General features: G+C 37.5%; 2 protein-coding genes across 2 annotated transcripts; one reads left to right on the forward strand and one right to left on the reverse strand.

Moving 5' to 3' along the window:
• Positions 1–4,594: 4,594 nt before the first annotated feature.
• On the reverse strand, positions 4,595–6,171 carry LOC105971984 (transcription factor MYB41). Its single transcript, XM_012996919.2, has 3 exons — positions 5,840–6,171; positions 5,611–5,740; positions 4,595–5,515 (listed from the first exon to the last, which is right to left on the reverse strand). The coding sequence occupies exons 1-3, from the start codon at positions 5,970–5,972 to the stop codon at positions 4,858–4,860; spliced, it is 921 nt and encodes a 306-aa protein (XP_012852373.2). The 5' UTR covers positions 5,973–6,171; the 3' UTR covers positions 4,595–4,857.
• Positions 6,172–22,497: 16,326 nt separating this feature from the next.
• Positions 22,498–24,298, forward strand: LOC105972099 (malonyl-coenzyme:anthocyanin 5-O-glucoside-6'''-O-malonyltransferase). Its single transcript, XM_012997039.2, has one exon. It carries the CDS (start codon positions 22,749–22,751, stop codon positions 24,117–24,119), a length of 1,371 nt encoding a protein of 456 aa, XP_012852493.2. The 5' UTR covers positions 22,498–22,748; the 3' UTR covers positions 24,120–24,298.
• The last annotated feature ends 273 nt before the right edge of the window (positions 24,299–24,571 follow it).

The raw sequence follows: 24,571 nt of genomic DNA on the forward strand, positions 1-24,571 counted from the left end.
TTAATATTGATCTCATATCAATTTAAGAATGGTGCTCCAATGACTGAGAATGACTTTTATAAGTTTATCTTCAATTTCACTATACTTATATTTAAAAAATTACTTTGTCGGTAAATAATGCCTGTCAGCAACATTCCAGAAAATTAAAGGTTTGATTAAGAAAGGGAATATAAATAAAAAGGGAATGAAAAAGAAAGAAAAAAAAAGAAGTAAATAATCTTATACGTTGGTACGTTTTTACTATTTAATTAATTTATCTTTTTTACTACTTCGAATATTAGTATATAGTTTATTGTGATATATTATATATATTTGATTTGTTCTACAACATGATTATGTATTTATTTATATAATTTTATTTACAATATTAAATTGCAATATCTTATTTTGTTATAGTGTATAACTAATTTATTCAACAGTACTATATAGTAGTATAAAATTTAAAATATATTATAATATATTGTAATAGATATCTCAGACTATTACTTGTGGACTAAGTAAATGTTAGCTACGTGTCTCCATATGTTTGTAGATATTCATGAAATATGATGACGAGGCTTCTACTCCTTTGTGTATAGATAGGGATGTTGAGTAGTAAGAAATTGATCAATTTTTCTCTCAACAACACAAATGACTTTTGCAGATGCTTTCATAAGCAATATTTTATTGGCTTATAATTTTAGTATTAAAGCTCCATATACACATGCACTGTTCCACTTCTTAATATAGTTCTTATATTATATTATATATTTCGTTGTTTATTCTATAACACGTTATCAGCACGAGATTTTGCTCGATAGAGATTTGTTATTTTTGTATTCTTCTTTCTATTTTATTTTACGAAAATCCAGATCCTCGATCTATTGTCGAAAAGACAAACGAGAATGATTAGCGAATACTTCGGTATTTTATACGCTATCATTTCTCAAAGGATATGATGGATTCGTGTATATTAATCTATAGTTTATTTATTTGTTGAATTGGTGCTGAAATTTATATTTGCAAGCTTGTGGATCCCAAGCAGTGTTATAAGCACGTGCATGCTAATTTTAACAGATCTGTGGGCCGACTTAGAGGCCAAGATATTAACTCCGAGCATGATACTCGTCGAGTAAAAGATATAATAATGTCAGTTGAAAGTCGATTTAGAGACTATGAGATTAACTCCGAGCACAAAGCTCGTGGAGTTGGGGAAATAATAATCTCCGTTTAAAGCCGATTTAGAGGCTATCAACTCCGGGCATAGTACCCGTAGAGCTTAACAGAGACCGTATAGAGGTCATACTATAACTCCGAGTGAAAAACTCGTTGAGTCAAGACTTTGGAATTCCCGTCAAATAAATAAAATATAGCTCCGAGTCTAAGCTCGTTGAGACAAGAAAGCCGATTTAGAGGCTAAATCTTTAATATAGCTCCGAGTCTAATCTCGTTGAAGCAAGAAAGCCGATTTAGAGGCTAAATATTTAATATAGCTCAGAGTCTAAACTCGTTGAGACAAGAAAGCCGATTTAGAGGCTAAATTACAAATATAACTCCGAGTCTGAAGCTCGTTGAGTCAAGACGTGATAATATCCGTCAAAAGCCGATTTAAAGGCCAATTATTTGAAAATATCTCCGAGCCTGAAGCTCGTAGAGTCATTAGACGAGGTAAAATCCGTCAAGAGCCAACTTAGAGGCTATTAATCACAAGCCCAAATTTAAAGGGTTATGGGTTATTTTGTACCCAGTGTATATATATCTCTCTCGAAAGGTGTGATCCCCGAGATTGAGTTATTTTGTGTGTATCCATGTTTAATCTCTCTTGGATGATGTGATTCCCAAGATTGAGTTGTTTTGAATAAACCCACATGTACATATCTCCCTTGGAGGATAAATACCCGAGGTCGAGCTGATTTTGATACACGTACATGAAAAATATGGACAAATATGATTATTGCCTACTCGATAGTGCAACTACACACTCAATATTCAATTTGTGCAAGACACAAGTTAAAACCATAGCAGGTTCCGCGGAAATAATAGATGGCTCTGGGAACGCAACAATTGTGTTGCCTAATGGTACCACTTTGCATATTGAAAATGCATTGATATCCGGTAGATCAAATAAGAATCTACTGAGTTTTAAAGATGTGAGACGCAATGGGTATCATTTAGAGACACTGGTTGAAAATACCGTGGAGTGTCTATGCGTCACATCATATGCTATGGACAAAAGAATTGTTCATGAGAAGTTCGAAGCGACAACTTCTGGACTGTATTGTGTCCAAATTCGAGCTTTCGAATCCTACGCCACTATGCCATGGAAACTTGTTAATCCCGATATACACGGGTTATGGCATGATCGACTGGGTCACCCAGGAATGACTATGATGCGTAGGATTGCACAACATACTAAAGGACATCCATTAAAAGATACAAAAATCTTGATGTCCAATGAATATTTATGTGAATCATGTTCACAAGGAAAGCTCATTATAAAACCTTCCATTGAAAAGGTCGGTTATGAATCACCATCGTTTTTACAACGTATTCATGGTGATATTTGTGGACCAATACACCCTGCAAGTGGGCCATTTAGATATTTTATGGTTTTGGTGGACGCATCATGTAGATGGTCCCACGTATGCTTATTATCGACGCGAAATGTTGCATTTGCGCGTTCGCTAGCACAAATTATTAAACTCCGAGCATATTTCCCTGATTATCCCATTAAAAACATAAGAATGGATAATGCCGGAGAATTTACATCAAAAACTTTTGATGAGTATTGTGCAACACTGGGAATAAATGTTGAGCACCCAGTAGCATACGTTCACACTCAAAATGGACTCGCGGAATCTCTTATTAAACGCGTCCAAATAATTGCTCGTACTTTGCTGATGAGATCTAAACTCACTAGTGCAGCATGGGGCCATGCAGTATTGCATGCATCAGCACTGATTAAATTACGCCCCACTGCTTATCATATGCATTCCCCAATGCAATTGGCATTAGGCTTCGAGCCCGATATTTCGCACATTCGCACATTTGGATGCGCAGTGCAAGTGCCAATTCCTCCTCCTCAGAGGACTAAAATGGGTCCCCAACGCCGACTTGGTATATACGTTGGGTTTGATTCACCGTCAATTATTAGGTTCCTGGAACCAATGACGGGTGATTTATTTACCGCTAGATTTGCGGATTGTCATTTTGATGAGACATTATTTATACCGATTGGTAAGGATATTCAGAATATCCGTGATAAAGATAAACAAAAATCAATCGAGAGTCTCACATGGTGTGAGCAACATTTATCTCATCTAGACCCACGTACCTCTGAATGTGAAAATGAGATCCATAGAATCATTCATTTACAAAATATTGTCAATAGACTTCCTGATGAATTTAATGATGCCAGTAAAGTCACGAAGTCTTATATTCCAGCTGTGAATGTGCCAGCTAGGATCGTTGTTCCTGAAGAACATGCGAAAGTGAATGATGGGTCCCCCACGATAAAAACGGGGTAGACCAATTGGATCAAAGGATGTCGTTCCTAGAAAAAGAAAGGGGAAAATCGATGAACCCTCGAACAAAGTGGTTCCTAGTGAGAATGCGCCAGATGAATCTGTTGAGCCTGATATCGAAAAAACGATATCAAATCCCGGGAATACCGAGAATCCCATAAGTTATTGCAATGAAATATGTGATAGAAATGAGATAATCATCGATAATATTTTTACATTCTCAATTGCTCAAAAGACTGTCTACGATGATTATAATAATGAACAATGTTTTGTAATGTTGCAGGTACATCTTGTTGATTTACCAAACAGACATGTGCACTGCCATGATATATAATGTTAATTATATAGTGCAGAGAAGAGTCAGATAAACAAAGGGTGGATACATAAAAGGTGATAGGACCAAATATATATCACCAAAGTTCTTCCACACACATGAGCTTCAGAAGAATGGAGAGATCGATGTTCGACAAACTCGCCATTCGCCATTTGGGAAGTTGGTATACGCCATTGGAATGAGAAGAGCCAATGTGAAGCAAGATTGACGGCCGATTTTGGAGGCTATGTTGCTCATTTCAGGGAGAGCAATGATGCGCTGCACTCTTTTTCCCTGATGACTGGTTTTGGTCCCATTGGGTTTTCCAGCAAAGGTTTTTAACGAGGCAGCTTCTGCACACGGCTTGGATTGAGTTATGCACTCTTTTTCCCTTATGTTCGGTTTTGTCCCACTGGGTTTTTCCGACTTGTGGTTTTTAACGAGGCATACATCTATATTTTACTCATCCAATTTAAAGCCACTACGAAAGATACTTAGTCCAAGGGGGAGTATTATAATATATTGTAATAGATATCTTAGACTATTACTTGTGGACTAAGTAAATGTTAGCTACGTGTCTCCATATGTTTGTAAATATTGATGAAATATGATGACGAGGCTTGTACTCCTTTGTGTATAAATAGGATGTTGAGTAATAAGAAATGGATCAATTTTTCTCTCAACAACACAAATGACTTTTGCAGATGCTTTCATAAGCAATATTTTATTGGCTTATAATTTTAGTATTAAAGCTCCATATACACATGCACTGTTCCACTTCTTAATATAGTTCTTATATTATATTATATATTTTGTTGTTTATTCTATAACAAAATACAACTTTTTAAGACTACAGCCAACAACATTATACATAATTAACTTATATATATATAGCATTTGCAAAACCATATAGTACTATATAACAAAGTGCTTTTACATGTATATGTTTCGGGTTCGGGTTTTCGGTTTCGGTTTCGTATAGTGCAGTTTCTACCACTAGCTAGTTCATTTTGGGAAGAAACTAATTCTTCCGAAAAATTCTTACACGAAATCATCGAAATCGAAACTCTCTGAAAATTCAAACTTAAACAGGTCGTTGCAAAAGCCCTCTCTCTCGTCTTCGACTGTGGTGATGCCGCTGATATTACAAGGCTGAGGCGTCGACATAACTGAATCAAAGCTTGAGTTATTTTCCGACGACAAACTTGGCTTCGTTAAATTATCGTGAAATAATAATTGGCCAGCATTTGAGTTTGTGGGGCCCACGTGCCCTTGCAAGGATTGATAATGATTGTGTAATAATGAAGAAGAGGTGAGATTATTTAATGGGATTTGTTGAGTGATAATATTATCAAACTGATTAGGTTGGATAACTGGTGGGGCCTGATTCTGAAACTGATGCTGATGCTGATGCAGATAATTGAATAACTGGTTTTCATTTTGTGATGAAAGAAGAGTAAGAGCAACTCTTAGTGCATCTGGATTTACAAGTGTTTGTAGACGAATAAGATTCGATATATTATTGAGCTGAGGCGAATTATTCATGAGAAGAGACGAAAGGTCTAATAGGTCGAGACGAGGGGCATGAGTCACCGGGTCGATTCCCATTTTTAGGAGCCTCTTTCTAATGTGCGTGTTCCAGTAATTCTTTATTTCGTTGTCCGTTCTTCCTGGCAAACGTGCCGCGATAGCCGACCATCTGATTATAAAAAACAAAAAATTAATACCTTTAATTTCTTCTTATGAAAATTGATTTGTAGAATATAATTGAACTAATATATAAATATTAATTACTTGTTGCCAAGAACACTATGGAGTTGGATTATGGTTTCCTCTTCCTCAAACGAAAATCTTCCTCTCTTGATATCTGGCCTCAAATAATTAGTCCAACGAAGCCGACAGCTCTTACCACATCGTTCAAGACCTGTAATAACATCATATATGATTAGATAAATTAATTTTTCTTTTTTTAATTTTTAATTTTTAAATTTTTTTTTGTGAAGTAATAATAGTAATTAATTACCAGCAATTTTAGGAAGGGATCTCCAATTTCCGGGGCCATGCATCTGAATGTGGTGAGTCAGCTTCGCGTCTTCCTCCGGGGTCCATGGACCTTTCTTGAGGCCATTTTTGTCACAACAAGGCGATCTTCCCATTGTCGATCGATCGATGATTAATTAGTATTAATAATATTAAGGCAATTGAGTTTTGCAATATTTTGAGAACTTGTAATTGCAAGAAAAATATGAAAGGCTAGCTGTAGGTGTAAATGGTAAATAGGTCACACCCTATTTATAGTTGAGAAATTAAGGAACTCTCTCTCTCTCTCTCTCTCTCTCTCTCTCTCTCTCTCTCTCTCTCTCTCTCTCTCTCTCTCTCTCATAGACAATTAGCATAAAATATGAAATCAGGTGGGGATTGAGATAATTAATTAATATAATATAGGTGCTTGTTTTTCATTTTAATAAGTTATCTTCAACTATCATGATTGGGGTGGTTTATTGTTTATTTTTACTCACGTGACGTTCTTTGTGAGGCGAATTTTTGGAAGGCTATATTTGGAAGTGGGATCACAGTACAAATTAACGTACGACGACTCGAAGTTACTTTAAACACAAGAAAGATTAAAAAGAATATTATCATGTTAATTATATTAAATTCGTTAGGTGTTATTGTACGTCTAGCATTCAATTTTTGTTCTATGCTTCATACAAGTCTACAACTAAAATCATCAGTCAAATTTCACCAAACTCAAAATTCGCAAAACTGGGTTAATACTATGCTACATCGGATGGTATATATATACAATAAGTACAAAATGCACATACATTCATATTAGTGTGTGTAGATCAGCAGTAAAAATCCACCGGGTGATATTCAAAAGAGGAAATTTGGCAATAATTAGCTGAAGGTAATAATTTAGGGTTGAATATATGGCAGGGACAGGTGGCAGCTAAATAGATGGGTTTGACCTTAATTGGCAAAAAAAATATTAAGATAGAAGACTGAGATTAGTCGGTACGGTTAGTTACATCGCTTACCCAATTATATGGAAATAATTTCTTCTTCGGTAGATTGCTTCATTGGATCAAAAACCCTAATGTTTCGCATTTAATGCTACGATTTCGACACCTCATAATTTTATTCAAAATCTGTTGTGGTGGGATTGGAACTCATGATTTTTTTCATTTGGTTTTGCTCTGACACCCGTGTTAAATGACTGTTTCTACCAAAATTAACCCGTCAGTGAAATGTATCATTTAATATTAATATATTTATTTAATATTAATATTTCCAATAAAATCTCCTAATAATATTCCCTTGTTTTCAAATGGATCGATACTAATGAGGTGCGTACGATAGATCTAGACGGATAACTCGGCATTTGGTACTAGAAAGTTGACCATGAAGCGTCGAAGGTTATTACACAGAGCTTCACGTTGACCAAATGAAGAATGCATATATACATTATCTACAAAACACATTAATTATATGTATGAGTATGACATGCAAATTATAAATAGTCTGCCGGTTACACTCCGACGCTCAAGTTAGATATTCCGTGTTGATAGGAAACTGATCAATGCTGGAAATCTGTTAATTAATTGTAGGCAAGCAATTATATGAGAGTATATATATAATGTAATGTGATGTATTATATTATAGATTAGTTTTTGTGAACTTTTCACTATATTATATTCCAACTTAAATTAGTAGGTGTTATTAATATCATATATATATGTTAATATTTTAATTTCAAGAATATGCGAAATTTATATGTCATAGGTGACGAAATAAAATAAAAAACTATTAACTTGAAGTCATAAATCAATCTTTATCTGGTTTCAACGTTAAAAGTTAATAATACTACTGCACACAAGTAATTGTTGTCGATTTCTAATTGCATTAATTTGTTTTTCCACAATTGATAGTTATTAGAGTGTAACACGTGCTTACATGCTGCATGCAATAACACTGTTTCCATATTTGGGGCATTCTGTATGTCCACGTAAGTCTTTCTCAATATTAAAATTTCCTCAACCAGAATTAATAAAATTAATTATTAGTCAATATTATTTTTAATTTGTTTTGAAATAGAAATTGATCATACATTTGGTATGAACTGTCAAACTCATGAAATTAATTAAGGAATATCATTAAGTTCGTCTTATTAGGGATGCCGATGTGGCGGAATATTCGGTATTCCCCGCACCCGCCCCGTTAGAAAACCTACTAAACTCCCGCCCCAAAAACTGCATCCGCCCCGCAAAAAACCAGTGGGTACCCGCCTCATAAAAAAAAAATCCGTTATATTTAAAAAAAATTATCGTCAAACTTCACATTTTCTAACAATAATATGAATCTGGAAAATTCTTAACAAAAAATAAAATAAAAAGAAAAGGATTTTAAAAGGTTTTTATAATATATAAATAAATAAAATATAATAAATTAATATAGATTTACATGCAGGGCGGGTTTATGGGGCGAGTATACACAAACCCGCACCCACCCCAAACCCATTTTCGGGGGGAAAAATAGAACCCGTACCCTACTCTTTTATTTGCAGAGCGGGCATTACTCGCGGGTCAGATAAAAATTGTCATGCTTACGTTTTATGTTCTCTGTTAGGGTCTATATTAAGACATCCTAATAGTAATATTTCAATGTGTGTGTGTGAGAGAGAGAGGGAGAGAGCGAACAAAATTTCGACACGTCCGTTTCCTGTATTTCATCGATTTATTTTAATAAGCAGTTGTGAAAAATATTATTTAATGAAATGTAATCAGGTAATTATTAATTTAATGGGCAATGTCGTCATTTTATTTTGAAAAAGGAAAATGTAAGATCTGCTTACATAAGATAAGATACTTCTAGTAAATTAGTTCTGTCACAAATCCAGGGGTTTTTTCAGGAGGCTTGCCTTAAATTAGCCACCACGTCATTTAGTTTAGACAGTCGTTAATTATTATTTATTTAATTTTATAATTCAACAGACGTTGAATGAATATGATGCTTAATTCATTTTATTCAATTTAATTTGCCAGCGCCTAATTAGTTATTTAAAATAAGTAGAATGATTTAATAAATGTAATGTATTTAGATTTAGTAAGCGTTGAATTAGTTACGTCAAAGGAGGATTATATTAGTGCATGCATATACGTGTATGGCTGCATGGAGACAGCATACGTATATGGTGCATGATACTATATTATTATATCGTCTTAGTTAAGAGGAAAAAAATTATTAAAAAAATAATAATTTATATCAAACAATAAAACGAAATTAAATGGGACAACTTTTGATATGGGTAACGGGATCAATGAAGATTGGTAATCGGGAATCGAACTGAAGAGTTGATCGGGAACGCGGGTTCAATGCCACAAGCTCTCGTTGACCGAAAGTGTCTGATCTTTGTTCGTCTTACTACAAAACCAATTAACACACTTTATGACACATACGATTACACTCTGGCGCTTAAGTCAGATGATGCCGCGTGCTGATTGTTAACTCAATGCTAAAAAGTGATTATAAAGTTAATAAGAGATCGTGTACCTTCAAGTGTTGATTATGTTGAAAATTAAATAGATGAAGGCTCACAAGAACTTTTTATTATAAAATTAATGTGGAATGGGATCAATGCCTTTAATTTTATTTTAACAAAGAATAATTTACATCAATTTTAACTTTTTTCTTTAAAAAAAAAAAAAAAAAATTTAGTACTTTTTCTAACCCAATTAATTTTCTTCTTCTAAACATTATTGGGCTTGTTTGCTGACGGTCTACTCTAAGGCCCATGTATTTTATTGCTAATGAGGTCCAGTTATGGAATCTTATATATGTTTTATTGTCAATTGAGGAGCACTACCCAAAACACGATGATTCAGTTCTATTATATTTGAGTCGAACTTAATTATTTGTTTCCTAAACTAAAACATCATTATTTGTGAGTGGCCGAATTTAGTCATTCGATTATGCACGAAAAATCTATTAGCCGAGTTTGAACTCATTATTCAGCCCACTTAAGCTCAATTAAATAGATTATTTTAAATAGTTAGTAAAATCACTATTTGAAATTCTTTTCAGTATTTATTTTTATACAAATAACACTGGTTGACAAAAGAAATATGCTGCTAAATAAGAATTTGACATGAACACTCGTTTAAAGTTCTCTTACAATTTAAAGTAAAATAAATAAAGATTTCCAAAGTTTTTTACATTTCTTTTTTCTCCTTGATTTGAATCATATAAAATAATTACTCTAATTTGCAAACGCACAAATATTTTTAATTTTAGCAAGTTTTATCATAGTTCCTACTTCCCATTGGCTTTATTTTAAATATATATAGGTTGGAATATAGTTATTAATATTGGGATTAATAAGATTATGTATCAATCATATCTCATGTTTTGTTTAAATGATATGTGGGGATTATGCTCGAATTGTCAAAAATACCCCTTCCATTCTTCTTCATTTAATTACTGCTATCTTTGTATCTTGCAATTTTTTTTTTATTTTGTGTTTTCTTTTAGTTTGTGATAATAAACATAGGCATCTTTTGGTTGGGTGGTTTGGAATGATAGCTAAGGATGGGATATGGTATACTGGGACTAAATTGTTGATTCACAGTGAGTAATCCATTATTTGGTTGGAGTTATGGGGAAGAAACTAATAATAAATGCATTAACAATATCATGTTTTGTTTGGATGATAACACTGTTTTATATGGATTTTTGAGGTAAATTACTGGTTTGCCCTTATAATTCTTTTTTTAATTAATTGATTCTCTCTCGTTATTACCAGGACTTCTCCCTCTTATTTTTTTAATTAATTGATTCTCTCCTTATTGTCACGAACCAAGTATTGTTGGATCTTTCTCCATACTCGTTTTCAATTTCATGGTCATTCTTCAAATGGGTTGACACGATTCCACAGTACAAGCATTCGTTGCAATTTTATTGGTTGATGATATGCATCTTCACAAAACAGAGGCACCTCAAAACTGCTCAAAATCTGCTCAAAAAGATCGCGCAGAGAGATTTCTTATCGTCTCCAACTGTATTGAACGCCCTCGTTAACAGCGACGGTGACTCGGGTGTGAATTCGTATGTTCTGAGCCGGCTGGTGATATTGTACGTCAATTGAAGAAGAATCCAGATGCACTCCAAGTGTTTGATCATATGCGCCTGTGTTCATATCAAGGTTCTAAAAGGCGGTTATCGGGTACGTGGCGGTTTGGGACCGCCACACGATAAATCGGCGCGGCGGTGATTTATCGGAGATAAATCGGAAATATATCGGTTTTTAAATTTAGTGTAATATATTTCTAAAAAAATATTTGTAAATACTCAAAATATATATAAAAAAATATTTAAACATAATTCTATCCTATCATTCATATGTTATTATATAATTCTAATTACTCAATAAATAACAAAAATTTAAAAATAATAAGATCATAATATAATAAAAGATTCTTACGAAATACAAATACCACGCAAGTCTTGTTGGGCCCCCGCCGGGATAGCACGAACTCCACATTGGTATGATATTGTCCAGATTGGGCCGGGCCCAACTGGTTTTGCTCTTGGGTTTCCCCAAAAGGCCTCATATACATGGAGTTACTATCCCCTCCTTATAAACCATAGATCTTTCCCATATTAAACCGATGTGGGACATTGTTTGCACCTCAACAATCCTCCCCTCGAACAAAGTACCACATAGGTCGGACCACAAAGGACCACCGAGCCTCCCCTCAATTTGCGCCTGGGGCTCACACCACCGAGCCTCCCTCCTGGAGCTCGTCGAGCCGCCTCCATTTGCGCACCGGGAGCTCACCATTTTTTGTTCGGCACCGAGGATTCGGGAATTTCCACCGATTCCGGCAACTTCCACCACATGGTTAGGTCTGGGCCATGGCTCTGATACCACTGTTGGGTTTCGGGCACGCGTACGCAGCGGAAAACAAAAATTTAATGCGATTTAAACGACTTTAAAGCACACAATCACATGCCCGACAAATTAAAAAACAATTAATTGCGTACCTTTGCGCTTCCAGCGAAATTAAAACAACATACATTGCGTACCTTTGCGCTTCCAGCGAAATTAAAACAACAACATGCTTAATTACTTAATCGAAATTAAATCAATTAGCATGCTCGCGTTTAAATCAAATAATCATGCTCGCAATAATAAAACCAATTTCATGTAGTCACATAAAATCATACAAGTTTCTTATTAAAACGAACATGCATATATTAATTTAAACGTAACCGAATCGAATGACAATAGATTCGAAACATTACCTCTTGAAGCGTGAGGTAGGCGCACTAAGCAAAGCTAGATTGCCACGGAAACCAATCCGTGCAATCCGGGGCAGCAACGGCAATGATCCGAGCTACGGCGGCGCATGTGATTCACGCGCAGAGAAGATGGCTAGCTGCTCTTCCCACTCCTATTGATCCAACCTGTTTGCTGATCTGAAATTACAGCCTTGCTCCGACTTCAGTATCTCCATGCGTATTTACTGGATGAACAATTCCTTCTGGAGGATTATAGATTTATGAGTCGTGAAGCTGCTGTCAAAATTTCACGTCCATCGGATGACCGGTTGATTTATGGCGAATTTTCTCGGTGGGCAGCGCAGAAAATCCGAGAGCAGTTTTTCGGAATTGCCTTCTCGCATCTTCGATTCTTCGATCTTCCTCCTCTTGGATTTCACCTCGTATACTTCGATCTACTAAACACGTGGCACTAGACACGTAATAGTCAGAATAACAGAAGAAAAGAAAGAAGGAAAGGAATACCGAAAGAGATCGGCCAACGGGTGGCCGATTCCGGCGAATTTCCGGCGATGGCGCGGTGGTGGTGGCCGTGGGAGAGGGTGGCTGATCGAGAGAGGCAGCGGCTAGGGTTATGAACGTGTGTTCTCTTAGTTGTGTGTGTGCAAGACCTATAAATCAAGTATTTATATGTCTTGCATAAAACCCTAACGGGCTTAACTTGGACATGGCCCAACAGCTTAAGTCCGCTAGTTCTTTTACTTGCTCGTCTCTCTCAATTCAATGATCGGAAAATTGTAACGATTACATTTTCGGAATCATTATAATGTCCTCGTCATTACGAGTTCCAACTCTCGATTTCCAACTTTCCAAAAGTGGAAACCCTAATTCAGTGCACTTTCTAAATTTGGAAACTTCCCGATTTAGAAGGTTCACTAATACGTTCGCCTATTCTTTTCCTTTTCTTATTCTCATTCATAATTCCAAATTACGAATGTTGGACCCAATCATATTGACTTCCAATCATGCAAAGATAAACATATTTTACCTTTGACCGTTTATTCAAAGATCTCATGTACACGAGCAGTGTGACCCTCGATGGTTCAGGTGTAAGCTAGCCGTGGGCCCACAACCCTTTGTGGTCAAAACTCGTCCCCTTAGAGTTACGATTAAAATGAAACTCGTTTCACCTTAATCACCCAACGAATCAAGATTGGCGTCTAGCAACTACGCGTCATGATTCCCTAGATACAAATGAAGTGCATGCAAGAACCTTCAGATATAGTTAACGTACAGTACGGTCCCTTCGATACATATGTCCCGATCGAACTAGAGGCATTGGTTCATCGAGACCTCTTTATATGTTCGATGACGGTGCGATCGTTCCAAGTGTTGTAATCCTTACGTGCATGACTTAGAGAATCGAATTCTCTAATCATCACTTAGTCAGCTCTGGCCAGAGACTTAGAATGATTACAAACTTTTAGAACACACAGGACATCCAAGACTATTCTAGCGATCGAATCCCCGACTACAATGCACAGACCTCCCACTAGATTTCGGACTGCACGAACACTGGCCCTTGGGATGGTCCTCGGTGGAACTTAGGGATAGGTCACGATACAGCTGGTCCTCTAGTGAAGTCACGGTGATGTCTAGGTCATAAGGACTAATGGTGTACAACTATACCATAGATATCTCTACTCGATTATTGGGAACCACTTAGAGATTTCTAGGGTGAGGGAGTTCAGTGAACTCGTCAACTTACGAGCACCCACTTATGCATGCCGATATCACAATACCGTTTACTGATGAGATGCAGTACACATACACTAAGTGCTAGTCTTAATGGGAAAGGCCGATATCCTCATTAGTGGCGTAACCCTTCGACTAGGAACACGTTTAACAGTTATAATACTTAAGTAAATATCTCACGATCCTAATGATCAATTACTAGTACTTGTAATAACTGTAAGGACTATATCTATGCTTGTGACAAAGGGACAAAGATATAGAATGCCAAGGTGTTTTAATCATTAATACGAATAAAGGTTCGTTTATTACAATAATAAATACGAAAGACCACAGCCACATGTTGGCTTGCTGGTCACCTACTCTAACAATCTCCCACTTGACCTAAAGCCAACTACCCATAAACCGCAATCCCATCGACTCTCGATGTTTCTCATGGACCGATCTTGGTAAAGGCTTCGTGAAGGGGTCTGCAACGTTCTCTTCCGAGGTGACTCGTTCAACCTTAACTTCACCTCTATCAATGATCTCTCGGATCACGTGATACTTTCTCAGAATATGCTTCGACTTCTGATGAGATCGTGGCTCCTTAGCTTGCGCCACGGCTCCGGTGTTATCACAGTACAATGGTACTGGATCACTAGCATCAGGAATGACACCCAACTCTTGGATGAATTTCCTTATCCAAGTCCCTTCTTTTGCAGCTTCAGACGCTGCAATGTATTCCGCTTCGGTAGTGGAATCAGCCGTCGTGCTTTGCTTGGAACTCTTCCAACACACGGCACCACCATTAAGCGTGAATATAAATCCAGAATTCGACTTTGAGTCGTCCACATCCGATTGAAAACTAGAGTCAGTGAAACCCTCTAATTTCAACTCGGCACCCCCATAGACCAAAAATATATCCTTAGTCCTTCGCAAGTACTTGAGGATATCTTTCACGGCTTTCCAGTGAGCCGGGCCGGGGTTAGACTGATATCTGCTTGTGACACTCACAGCATACGCAATATCGGGTCTCGTACATAGCATGCCATACATTATGCTTCCTATGGCAGAAGCATAGGGCGTCCTTTTCATCTCATCGATTTCACTAGGTGTTTGGGGACACATAGATTTCGAGAGACGAACCCCATGGGACATTGGCAAGAATCCCTTCTTGGATTCTTCCATGCTAAATCGTTTCATAACGGTGTCTATGTACAGGCTTTGGGATAAGCCAAGCATCTTTCTTGCTCTATCTCTATAGATGCGTATTCCCAATACGTAAGATGCTTCTCCCAAATCCTTCATTGAGAAACGTGTGGACAACCATGCTTTCGTTTGTTGCAGCATTCCTACGTCATTCCCAATGAGTAGAATGTCATCAACGTAAAGCACTAAAAATATCACTGCCCTCCCACTAACCTTCTTGTATACACAAGGTTCCTCCGGATTCTTCTCAAAATCAAACTCTTTGATAGTTGAGTCGAACCTAATGTTCCAACTACGGGATGCTTGCTTCAATCCATAAATGGATCGCTGGAGCTTGCAAACCTTTTGCTCACTTCCAGAAGATATGAAGCCTTCCGGCTGCGCCATGTAAATTTCTTCCTCAATATCTCCATTAAGGAAGGCGGTCTTCACATCCATTTGCCATATCTCGTAGTCGTACCACGCAGCTATGGCCAGCAAAATCCTAATGGACTTCAGCATCGCAACTGGCGAAAAGGTTTCCTCATAGTCAACACCTTGCCTTTGAGTGTATCCTTTTGCTACCAATCTAGCTTTATAGGTCGATACCTTTCCATCAACTCCAATTTTCTTCTTATAGATCCACTTGCAGCCTATAGGAACAATTCCTTTGGGTGGATCTACCAAGGTCCATACCTTGTTGGAGTACATGGAGTCCATTTCGGATTTCATGGCAGTTAGCCAATGTCCCATGTCCGCATCCGATACGGCCTCATTGTATGTTCTTGGATCTCGTCCAAGATCAACATGATCTTCATCATTTTCGAGGAGGAATAACCTATCCGGCATTTTCCGAACTCTTTCGGATCTACGTACCGTAGGTTCAGGAGGTATATTAGTGGATTGTTGTATTGGTTCGATTACTTGTTCTTGCGCTTGAACTTCACTTTGTGGTTCTTGAACTACTTCAAGTTCTATCATGCTGCCTTTTCTATCGGATAGAAACTCCCTTTCCAAAAAGGTGGCATTTCTTGAAACAAACGTCTTTGCTTCCTTGATATAATAGAATTCGTATCCCATTGAATCTTCGGGATACCCCACAAAATAGCACAAGTCGGATTTACTATCCAACTTATCTCCCACTAATCGCTTCACATAAGCAGGAAAACCCCATATCCTAATATGTTTGTAGTTGGGTTTCCGGGAATGCCAAAGTTCTTTATCATTAATATCTCACTACGTTTTGCTGAATTTCGCCTTAGGGGCCCCCACTACCTTCACCCACTTCGAACTTGCTGTTTGGAAAGGGAACTCTTTCCTTTCTCTTCTTTTGGGGAGAACTATTCTTTCCAGAAGTAACAGCAATGAGAACAGACTTCTCTTTCTTAATGGTGGACTCGAAACTGACCAACATGTTCATTAACTAATCCAAGGGAGGATCTAGTTTGTTCATGTTGAAGTTCACTATGAACAATTCATAGGAACTATGAAGAGACAACGGGATCAAATCCAACGAGAGCTCGGCCGGGAGGGTGACATCGAGATGCACTAGCTTTTCAAGGAGAGTGATCATTTTGAGACAGTGCTCGTGGACCGAAGTCCCTTCGCGCAGTCTCGCTGTGATCAACTCCTTTGTAGCAATGTACCTCGATGCCCTAATATTCTCACTATACATGCTATCGAGATGAGCCTTTATATCGAAAGCATGCATGTGAGACTCATATTTCCTCGCAAGCGCGGGCTCCATGGCGGCTATCATATAGCACCTAGCATGTGTGTCATCTTTCTTCCAAGCTTCATAAGTTTCCTTTTCAGCACCAGTCGCTGTGGCAGGTATAGTGGCGGGAAGTCTCTCGTTCAAAACATAGAGACGCCCCTCAACGGTTAGCACAAGCTTAAGACTACGCAACCAATCCAGGTAATTAGGGCCATTGAGTTTATTGTCGAGGATTGACATTATGGAATTCTTAGACATGATTATCTGAGAGGTATAGGGAAGAGGATTATTAGAGATTCGCGTTAAATGATTGTTACAATTAAATGTTTGGCCTTATGTTATTTAATTGTTCTCCCACTAATTTTATCGAGTTCCACTTCCTTCTAGTAGACAAACGAGAAAACTGATTTTTCTTAATGGGCTTTAGGTCCAATAGACAAATATAACCCGTAGTTAATCTAGCCCGATTATATTTGCCCAAAGGTAGATCACAATCAATCATATCCACAATATGACCCTAAATTAATTTTCCTCACACTTGTTAATGACCTAAGTTAATCTCGCGAATATCAAAATCGTCGTGTGTCAAGTCTAACCTACCAATCAAAGATGCTCATAGAACTTGATTATGCCAAACTAATGCAGTCCCTAGTTAATCTAGCCGACCACGTTAATCCAACATAACCCTTTTCTATGGCTACCTTCATCGATATGTCAATTGAATTACAGCTTACTCTACCATAGCACTCCCCGCTAACACGGCTTACTGCACTACAGCAAAGGGCTACACATAATCCAACCGTTGGCAGAAGGAAAAAAATAACTCAACAGATTGGGTTTTTCTTTATAGCTTGAAATGATTCTTAATTAAAAGAATGAGGGATTTTTATTAAAAAGTTTTATCTCATCAGAAGGTTCGGATTGGTCTATGTGATTCCTACATCTATGTTCTCTAAAGGTATATGGAAACGCATATTGTCCTAAGAGAAACATACGACCTAACTATATAATTAATTACATTAATTAATTATCGGGTTTTTCAAAATAATTATAGAACCTCAACTAGCATAAATCATTCATATAATGTTGAGGTACTACTAATTAAGTTGAACTTATAATCAATATTATATATGTGTTCTATTAATTGAAATCAATTTAACAATTTAAATTAATTTAATTAATCTAACACCTATTTACTAAAATAGATGATTGTCGATCCAATTATCTAATTGGGATTAATTGAAAATAATTTTCCAATAATTAAAATCAATTTGTTTTAAGTTTAATTTTAGAAATCTTAAATAATTTTTTTTTTTTTTATTTTTTTTTTTATTTTCAGTGAACCGGTTCGGCCGACCGGTCTGACCGGTTCGGACCGAAGCGGTCCGGTTCTGCCCGGTCCAGCTGACCCAAATCAGTGGGCCGGGTCAATCGGACCGGGAACCGGTATGACCGACCCGAATCCACTTGGATTCGGTCAACTAAATCGCACACAACCATCGAACCGGCCGGTTCGACCGGTTCGATCCGAACAATTAAAACCCTGACATTTTTAAAACAATTTCAGATCCGATTTTCCAATTTTAAACAATTTTAAAGCTGGAAAAATTCTAAACAATATTTCAAAAAATATTTTAAACTTACGAAAACTCCCAATTACATAATACGACAATCACTACTTTAATAAATCGAACATGCATAAAATCATAGCATATTATACAACGCAATTAATTACGCAACGAGCTCTGATACCACTGTTGGGCCCCCGCCGGGATAGCACGAACTCCACATTGGTATGATATTGTCCAGATTGGGCCGGGCCCAACTGGTTTTGCTCTTGGGTTTCCCCAAAAGGCCTCATATACATGGAGTTACTATCCCCTCCTTATAAACCATAGATCTTTCCCATATTAAACCGATGTGGGACATTGTTTGCACCTCAACAAGTCTTTCGCATCAACAATTAATATAAACACAACAAAGCATAAATTGCGGGGTAGTACTTGGTTTGGTTTTGGAAGTTGAAAAAATTGGAGAAAAATAAAAAATCAAAACATATTTTTATTTTAATTTAAATTTAAAAAAAAAAAAAAAAAAAAAACCGATTTGTTGACCGATATATCGGTTTGACCCGCCAAAAAACCGCCGCAAACCGCCTCGCCGTAAAAAACCGATATTCCAAACCGCCTCAACAAAATCGTAAAGGTTTATAACCGATACCGATATGGCGGCCGATATATCGGCCGCCACGACCGATATTTAGAACACTGGTTCATATAAGACCCATTTGCACGCCTGTACCATGCTTCTTCATTCATTGGTCAAAGAGAGGCTGGCCGAAACTGTGTGAAAAGTCTACAAAAAGATGACGAGAGTTGGGATTGTTCCGAATTTACATGTCTACAATGTCTTGATGCACGCTTGTTCCAAGTCGGGGGATGTAGAGAAGGCTGATGAATTGGTGTCGGTGAAATGGGGTCGAAAAACGTACACCCGGATATTTTCACGTACAACACATTGATTTCGCAGTACTGCCAAAAATGGTATGCATTACGAGGATTTACCCGTTTAAGATAGGATGGAACGAGGAGGAGTATGTCCCGATATTATAACTTATAATTCGCTCGTTTATAGTTATTGTAGAGAAGGCAGAATGAGAGAGGCTTTGAGGCTTTTTAACGATATTATTACACGTTTTTCTCCGAACAATGTGACGTATACTACTTTGCTCGCGGGTATTGCAGAGTTGGTGATATAAAAGAAGCTTTAGAGCTTCGTGGTATAATGGAGGTGAAAGGGTTGTACGTTGGGATGGGGGGTGACTTACAATGCAATTTTACGGAAATTATGCAAAGAGAAGCAGATACAAGATGCGAATAAACTGATGAATGAAATGAGTTGAAGAAAAATCGAAGCCGATAATGTCACGTGCAATACGTTAATCAACGCGTAGTGCAATATCGGAGATATGAAATCCGCTTCGAAAATGAAGAACAAGATGTTGGAGGCTGGATTAAAACCCGACAAATTCACTCACAAGGCGTTGATTCATGGATTTTGCAAGTCGAGGGATGTAATTAGTGCGAAAGAGATTTTATTCGATATGATTGGCTCTGGATTTTCTCCGAGATACTGCGTATATTCATGGCTTGTGGATTTTTTAAACGATGACGATGCTGTCTTGAAATTGCGGGACGAGTTGGTGCAAAAGGGTCTCTGTGCTGATGTCACGGTATATCGGTCGATAAATCGGAGGCTGTGTAAAAACGAAAGAATTGACTGTGCTCGAAGGGTGTTCGTAAATATGCAGACGAAGGGGATACTAGGAGATGCTATTACATATACTAACCTGCAGGAGATCGAGATTTGAAAGAGGAAGATGAAGATTTAGTGTATATATTATTAATTTCGTAATTATGGTATTTTGGAAGGATATTTTCGATATTTCACATGGGTCACAATATGGGATTGAGTATGTGATAACTAGTCAAGCCAATTTTGGCTTGACTAACAATAATTCGATTGATGGATTAAATTGGTGGGCTCAGTTGTCAAGGATGGTAAAATCAACCAAACCAAACATTGTACAAATTGGTATATCCCATCCCATCCCTTGTAATACCCCAACCAAAGATGCCCATAAAATATATAATATCACGTGGATCAACTAATTTAATAATAAAACAATATAAACTACTCTGGAAAACATAAAAAATATGTTTCAGTTTGTCTTTCTTTTTTTTTTCGTTTTTTTTTGTCTTACAGAGTTATGCCGTAGCATTTCAACATAAAAAAAAAAAATGAAAAACAAAATTTTATAACAATCTGGCTGATTCATTCCTCAATTGATATGGAAGTAAATTTATAGGGATTTACTATTCAAAAGTTGAATTTATATTATTATATTCAGAGACTGAAAATAAATTCATTTATTTGATTATTTCCAATTTTAAACTGCTAAAAGAATTTTATTTACCCCCCAAAAAAAAAATTCTCCTTAATCGACACATTTATTAACTCATTTATTTCAAAAAAGAAAAAAAAGGGAACATAAGCAAGATATAATCGGCAAAAGAGAAAAGGGTAAAAAGCAATGTTGTCGGAACCGGACCGGACCGGCCGGTCGGACCAGTTCGACCGGGACCCAGCAATTAGGCGGTCCGGTTCGAACTCCAAAATCGGAGAAATTAAAAATCGGGGTCAAAATGAACAAAACCCGGTTCAACCGGGTAAAACCCGGAAACCGGCGAACCGGTTAATGACCCCGGTTTTTGTCAAAAAAAGTATATGGTGGACGGATCTTGGCCGTAAAGGCTGTTATGTGGGCGGATCTGGGCGGCGGTGGGTTGAATCCGGTAGTCGGAGGCTGGAGGTGGACGAATCTCGGTTGTAAAGACTATATTACGTGGGCGAACCTGGGCGGTGGTGGGCTGAATTCAGTGGTCGGAGGCCGAAATGGAGAAATAAAGGAGAGAAAATTAAGAGAAAAGAAGAGAATGAAAGTTTTTGGATTTACAGAGGAGTGAGAAAGGAAGAGGAGAGAGAGAGGGGGGCTGCTGCGTGGAGGAGAAAGGAAAAACAAAGTGGAAAGAGAGAGAAAGAGACATGTCAAGTGAGAGATACAAAAAATGTTAACAAAAAAATATTAATAAAAATATTAATAAAACAAAATGAAGTGAGATATATGATATTAAAATGGAAAAGACATGTAAAATATATAAAATATATATGGGAATATTGTATTTGTAGAGTTTAAAATTAATAAAATAATTAAAAAAATTAATAAATTAAAAAATTAAAAACCCGGGTCGAACCGGTCCAACCGTGACCCGAAAATCTATCCGGTTTTATGTCCGGTCTGGTTCTGATAACATTGGTAAAAAGGTGAGACTAAAATACGAGGAATGGAGATAAGAAAAAAAAAAAAAAAAAACACTAACCAATTTTGTTAGAATTAGAAATTTTGGGTCTCTAACAATTTGAAGATTAGAGCCGCCATGTTCGAGGGGGAAAAGAAAAAGAAAAGAAGTAACCTAGATAATTCATAAGGGCACCGTTGTAATTGAACATTTCAGAGCCAAGTGGAATTATGGGGTGACAAAATATCACCCCGATTTTAGGTTGACAAAATCTGTGAAACCAATAATATGGAAGGATTCAACCGGCAGACCAAACAGTATATTAAGAGAGAATATCCTTCCCATCACGGCTAAACACTCAAACCAAAGACCCCATGAGGTGACTCATGAAATACTTATGATAGTGAATTACACGTATGAAATTTTCTACATCACCGTGTATCACATAAATACTTATTATATTATTATATATTATTAATATTTTAAATTAGAATTCAAAATTGAAAAAAAATCATGAGCTGACTCATAAAGTAGACTCCACAATGAAATTGTCAAAAAACTCGAGATAATCGGGTTCAAGAGCCGACTCAGATCATTAGCAGATCTACACTATACTTGACTCAACTTATTTACATCTCTAGACTATACTCCCTCCGTTCTATATTATATGTCGTTTTTTGTGGTTGTGCGTCTATTAAGAGAATCAATTATATCAAAAATAAAATAGTGAATACTAAAATAATCTTTTTTAATTAGTTAATTAAGAATAATATAGTGCAAAATCGATAAAAATACAATTAATGCTGCATTGAAATTGTGAAATAACAAATAATTTGGAAAAAAGAAAAAACTCCAAAGATACATATAAGCCGACATATAATATAGAAATAAATTTTCTAAGGACTTTTCTGAAATATAGATAAATACAAAAGGTAATAAAATATTTAGCCGGTGATCTTGCACAAATCAATCCAAACTTCCATCGGAGAAAAAACAATCAAATCTTCCACCAATGGAAGCCACGGCGGCTCTCCGCTAACTCCGCCCAAATCATCTCCACTTGCCCCTTCCAAAAACGGTGTCGTTTTCGGGCAAAACTTTTCTTATATAAATCTCCACCACAAAACTATCCACACCACACTTATCTAGTTGTAATGGCGACGACTCTCCTCGAAACCTGTCGGATTCAACCTCCGGCGGGCGCCGCCGCCGCCGCCGAGCTAGAACTCCCACTCTCCTTCTTCGACGTCCTCTGGCTTCACTTCCACCCAATCCGCCGCCTTCTCTTCTACGAATATTCCGGCTCCGAATCCCATTTCTCAGAAACCCTAATTCCAAAGCTCAAAGAATCACTCTCCCTCACTCTCAAACACTATCTTCCCGTAGCAGCAAATCTCCTCTACCCTATCAACACCGACGACCAGAAACCCGTCCTCCGCTACGCCGCCGGCGACGCCGTCTCCATGAAAATCGCCGTCTCCGGCGGCAACTTCGACGACCTCGTCGGAAACCACCCACGCGACGCCGATCAGTTCTACGACTTCGTCCCGGAAATCCCGCCGGTGACGGAAGATTCCGACGGCCACAAAATCGTCCCTGTTTTTGCTCTGCAGGTGACGCTATTTCCCGGCCGGGGAATTTGTATCGGCTTCTCCAACCACCATACTCTCGGCGATGCGAGGTCGATTGTAGGGTTCATGTGGGCGTGGGCTTCAATCGCCAAATTCGGCGGTGAAGAAGAGTTTCTTAAAAAACAGGGCGAGTTCCTCCCGATTTTCGACAGGTCCGTGATTCACGATCCTCTTGGAGTCGACGGAATATTCTGGAAAGCAATGAGGAATATTCCGTTTAAGTCGTCATCTTTTCCACTTCCCACGAACAGGGTCAGAGCCACGTACACACTCCGCCAATCCGATATTGAAAAGCTCAAAGATTCCGTCTTGGCCAAGAAACCCGATTTAGGCCACGTGTCATCTTTCGTTGTTACAGCGTCCTACGTTTGGACAACCCTGTTGAAATCAGGAGATGCGGTTGGCGAGGAAGTTGACGATGACGTGTTCGAGTTCTTCATTTTCACGGTGGATGCTAGAGGGAGGACGAATCCGCCGATGCCGCTGAATTACTTTGGCAATTGCTTAGGTGGCTCAATGGCGAAAATCGAGCATAAAAGTCTTGTCGGGGACGAAGGGTTTGTGATTGCTGCGGAGGCGATTGCTTTGGATATTAAAAATAGGGTTAATAATAAAGACGAGGTTTTGAAAGGCGTCGAGAATTGGATGTCCGATAGCGAGAAATTTGTAGGGATGAGGGCGGTTGGGGTTTCCGGTTCGCCAAAGTTTGATTTGTGCGATGCGGATTTCGGATTGGGAAGGGCGAGGAAGCTTGAAGTCGTGTCGATTGATGGGGAGAAGTATTCGATTTCCTTGTGTAAGTCGGGTGGTTCGGAAGGAGGATTGGAGATTGGGTTGGCTCTTCCGAAGGATAGAATGGAAGCTTTTGCAGCTATATTTGCAAATGGACTATGATCAAATTATTTAAGCATGTGTGTTGAATAAAACTAGATAATTTTGCATATTTGAGAAGCAATTAATGACAAATGTATTTTAGTGATTTTATAAGTTTTGTCGCTATAATTTTTAATACCTGTGCAACAACCAAAATAACATATGTTATGAGACGCATGAAATACAATTGAATTCCGGAATTTGGGTCGAATTTTAAGGATAAAACAATTTGCAAAATTATTGTTCGATTATTTAGTTATTATGGCTTATGTCATGTTAGATGATGTGAAATACACTGAGTATGTCTTTATTGGTTATGTGCATAAAAAAATACACACACCTAATATGACATTTAGAAAGTTTAGCGTAAAAATAAGGGTTAAATACAAATTAGACTCACTTACTATCATCACTGTTCTATATATACCTATGTACTACAAAATGCAACAATGTGGCCCATGCCGTTAAATGAT

This window comes from Erythranthe guttata, chromosome 13 (genome assembly GCF_056151865.1).
Source record: "Erythranthe guttata isolate IM_541 chromosome 13, IM_541, whole genome shotgun sequence".
Lineage (NCBI taxonomy): Eukaryota > Viridiplantae > Streptophyta > Magnoliopsida > Lamiales > Phrymaceae > Erythranthe > Erythranthe guttata.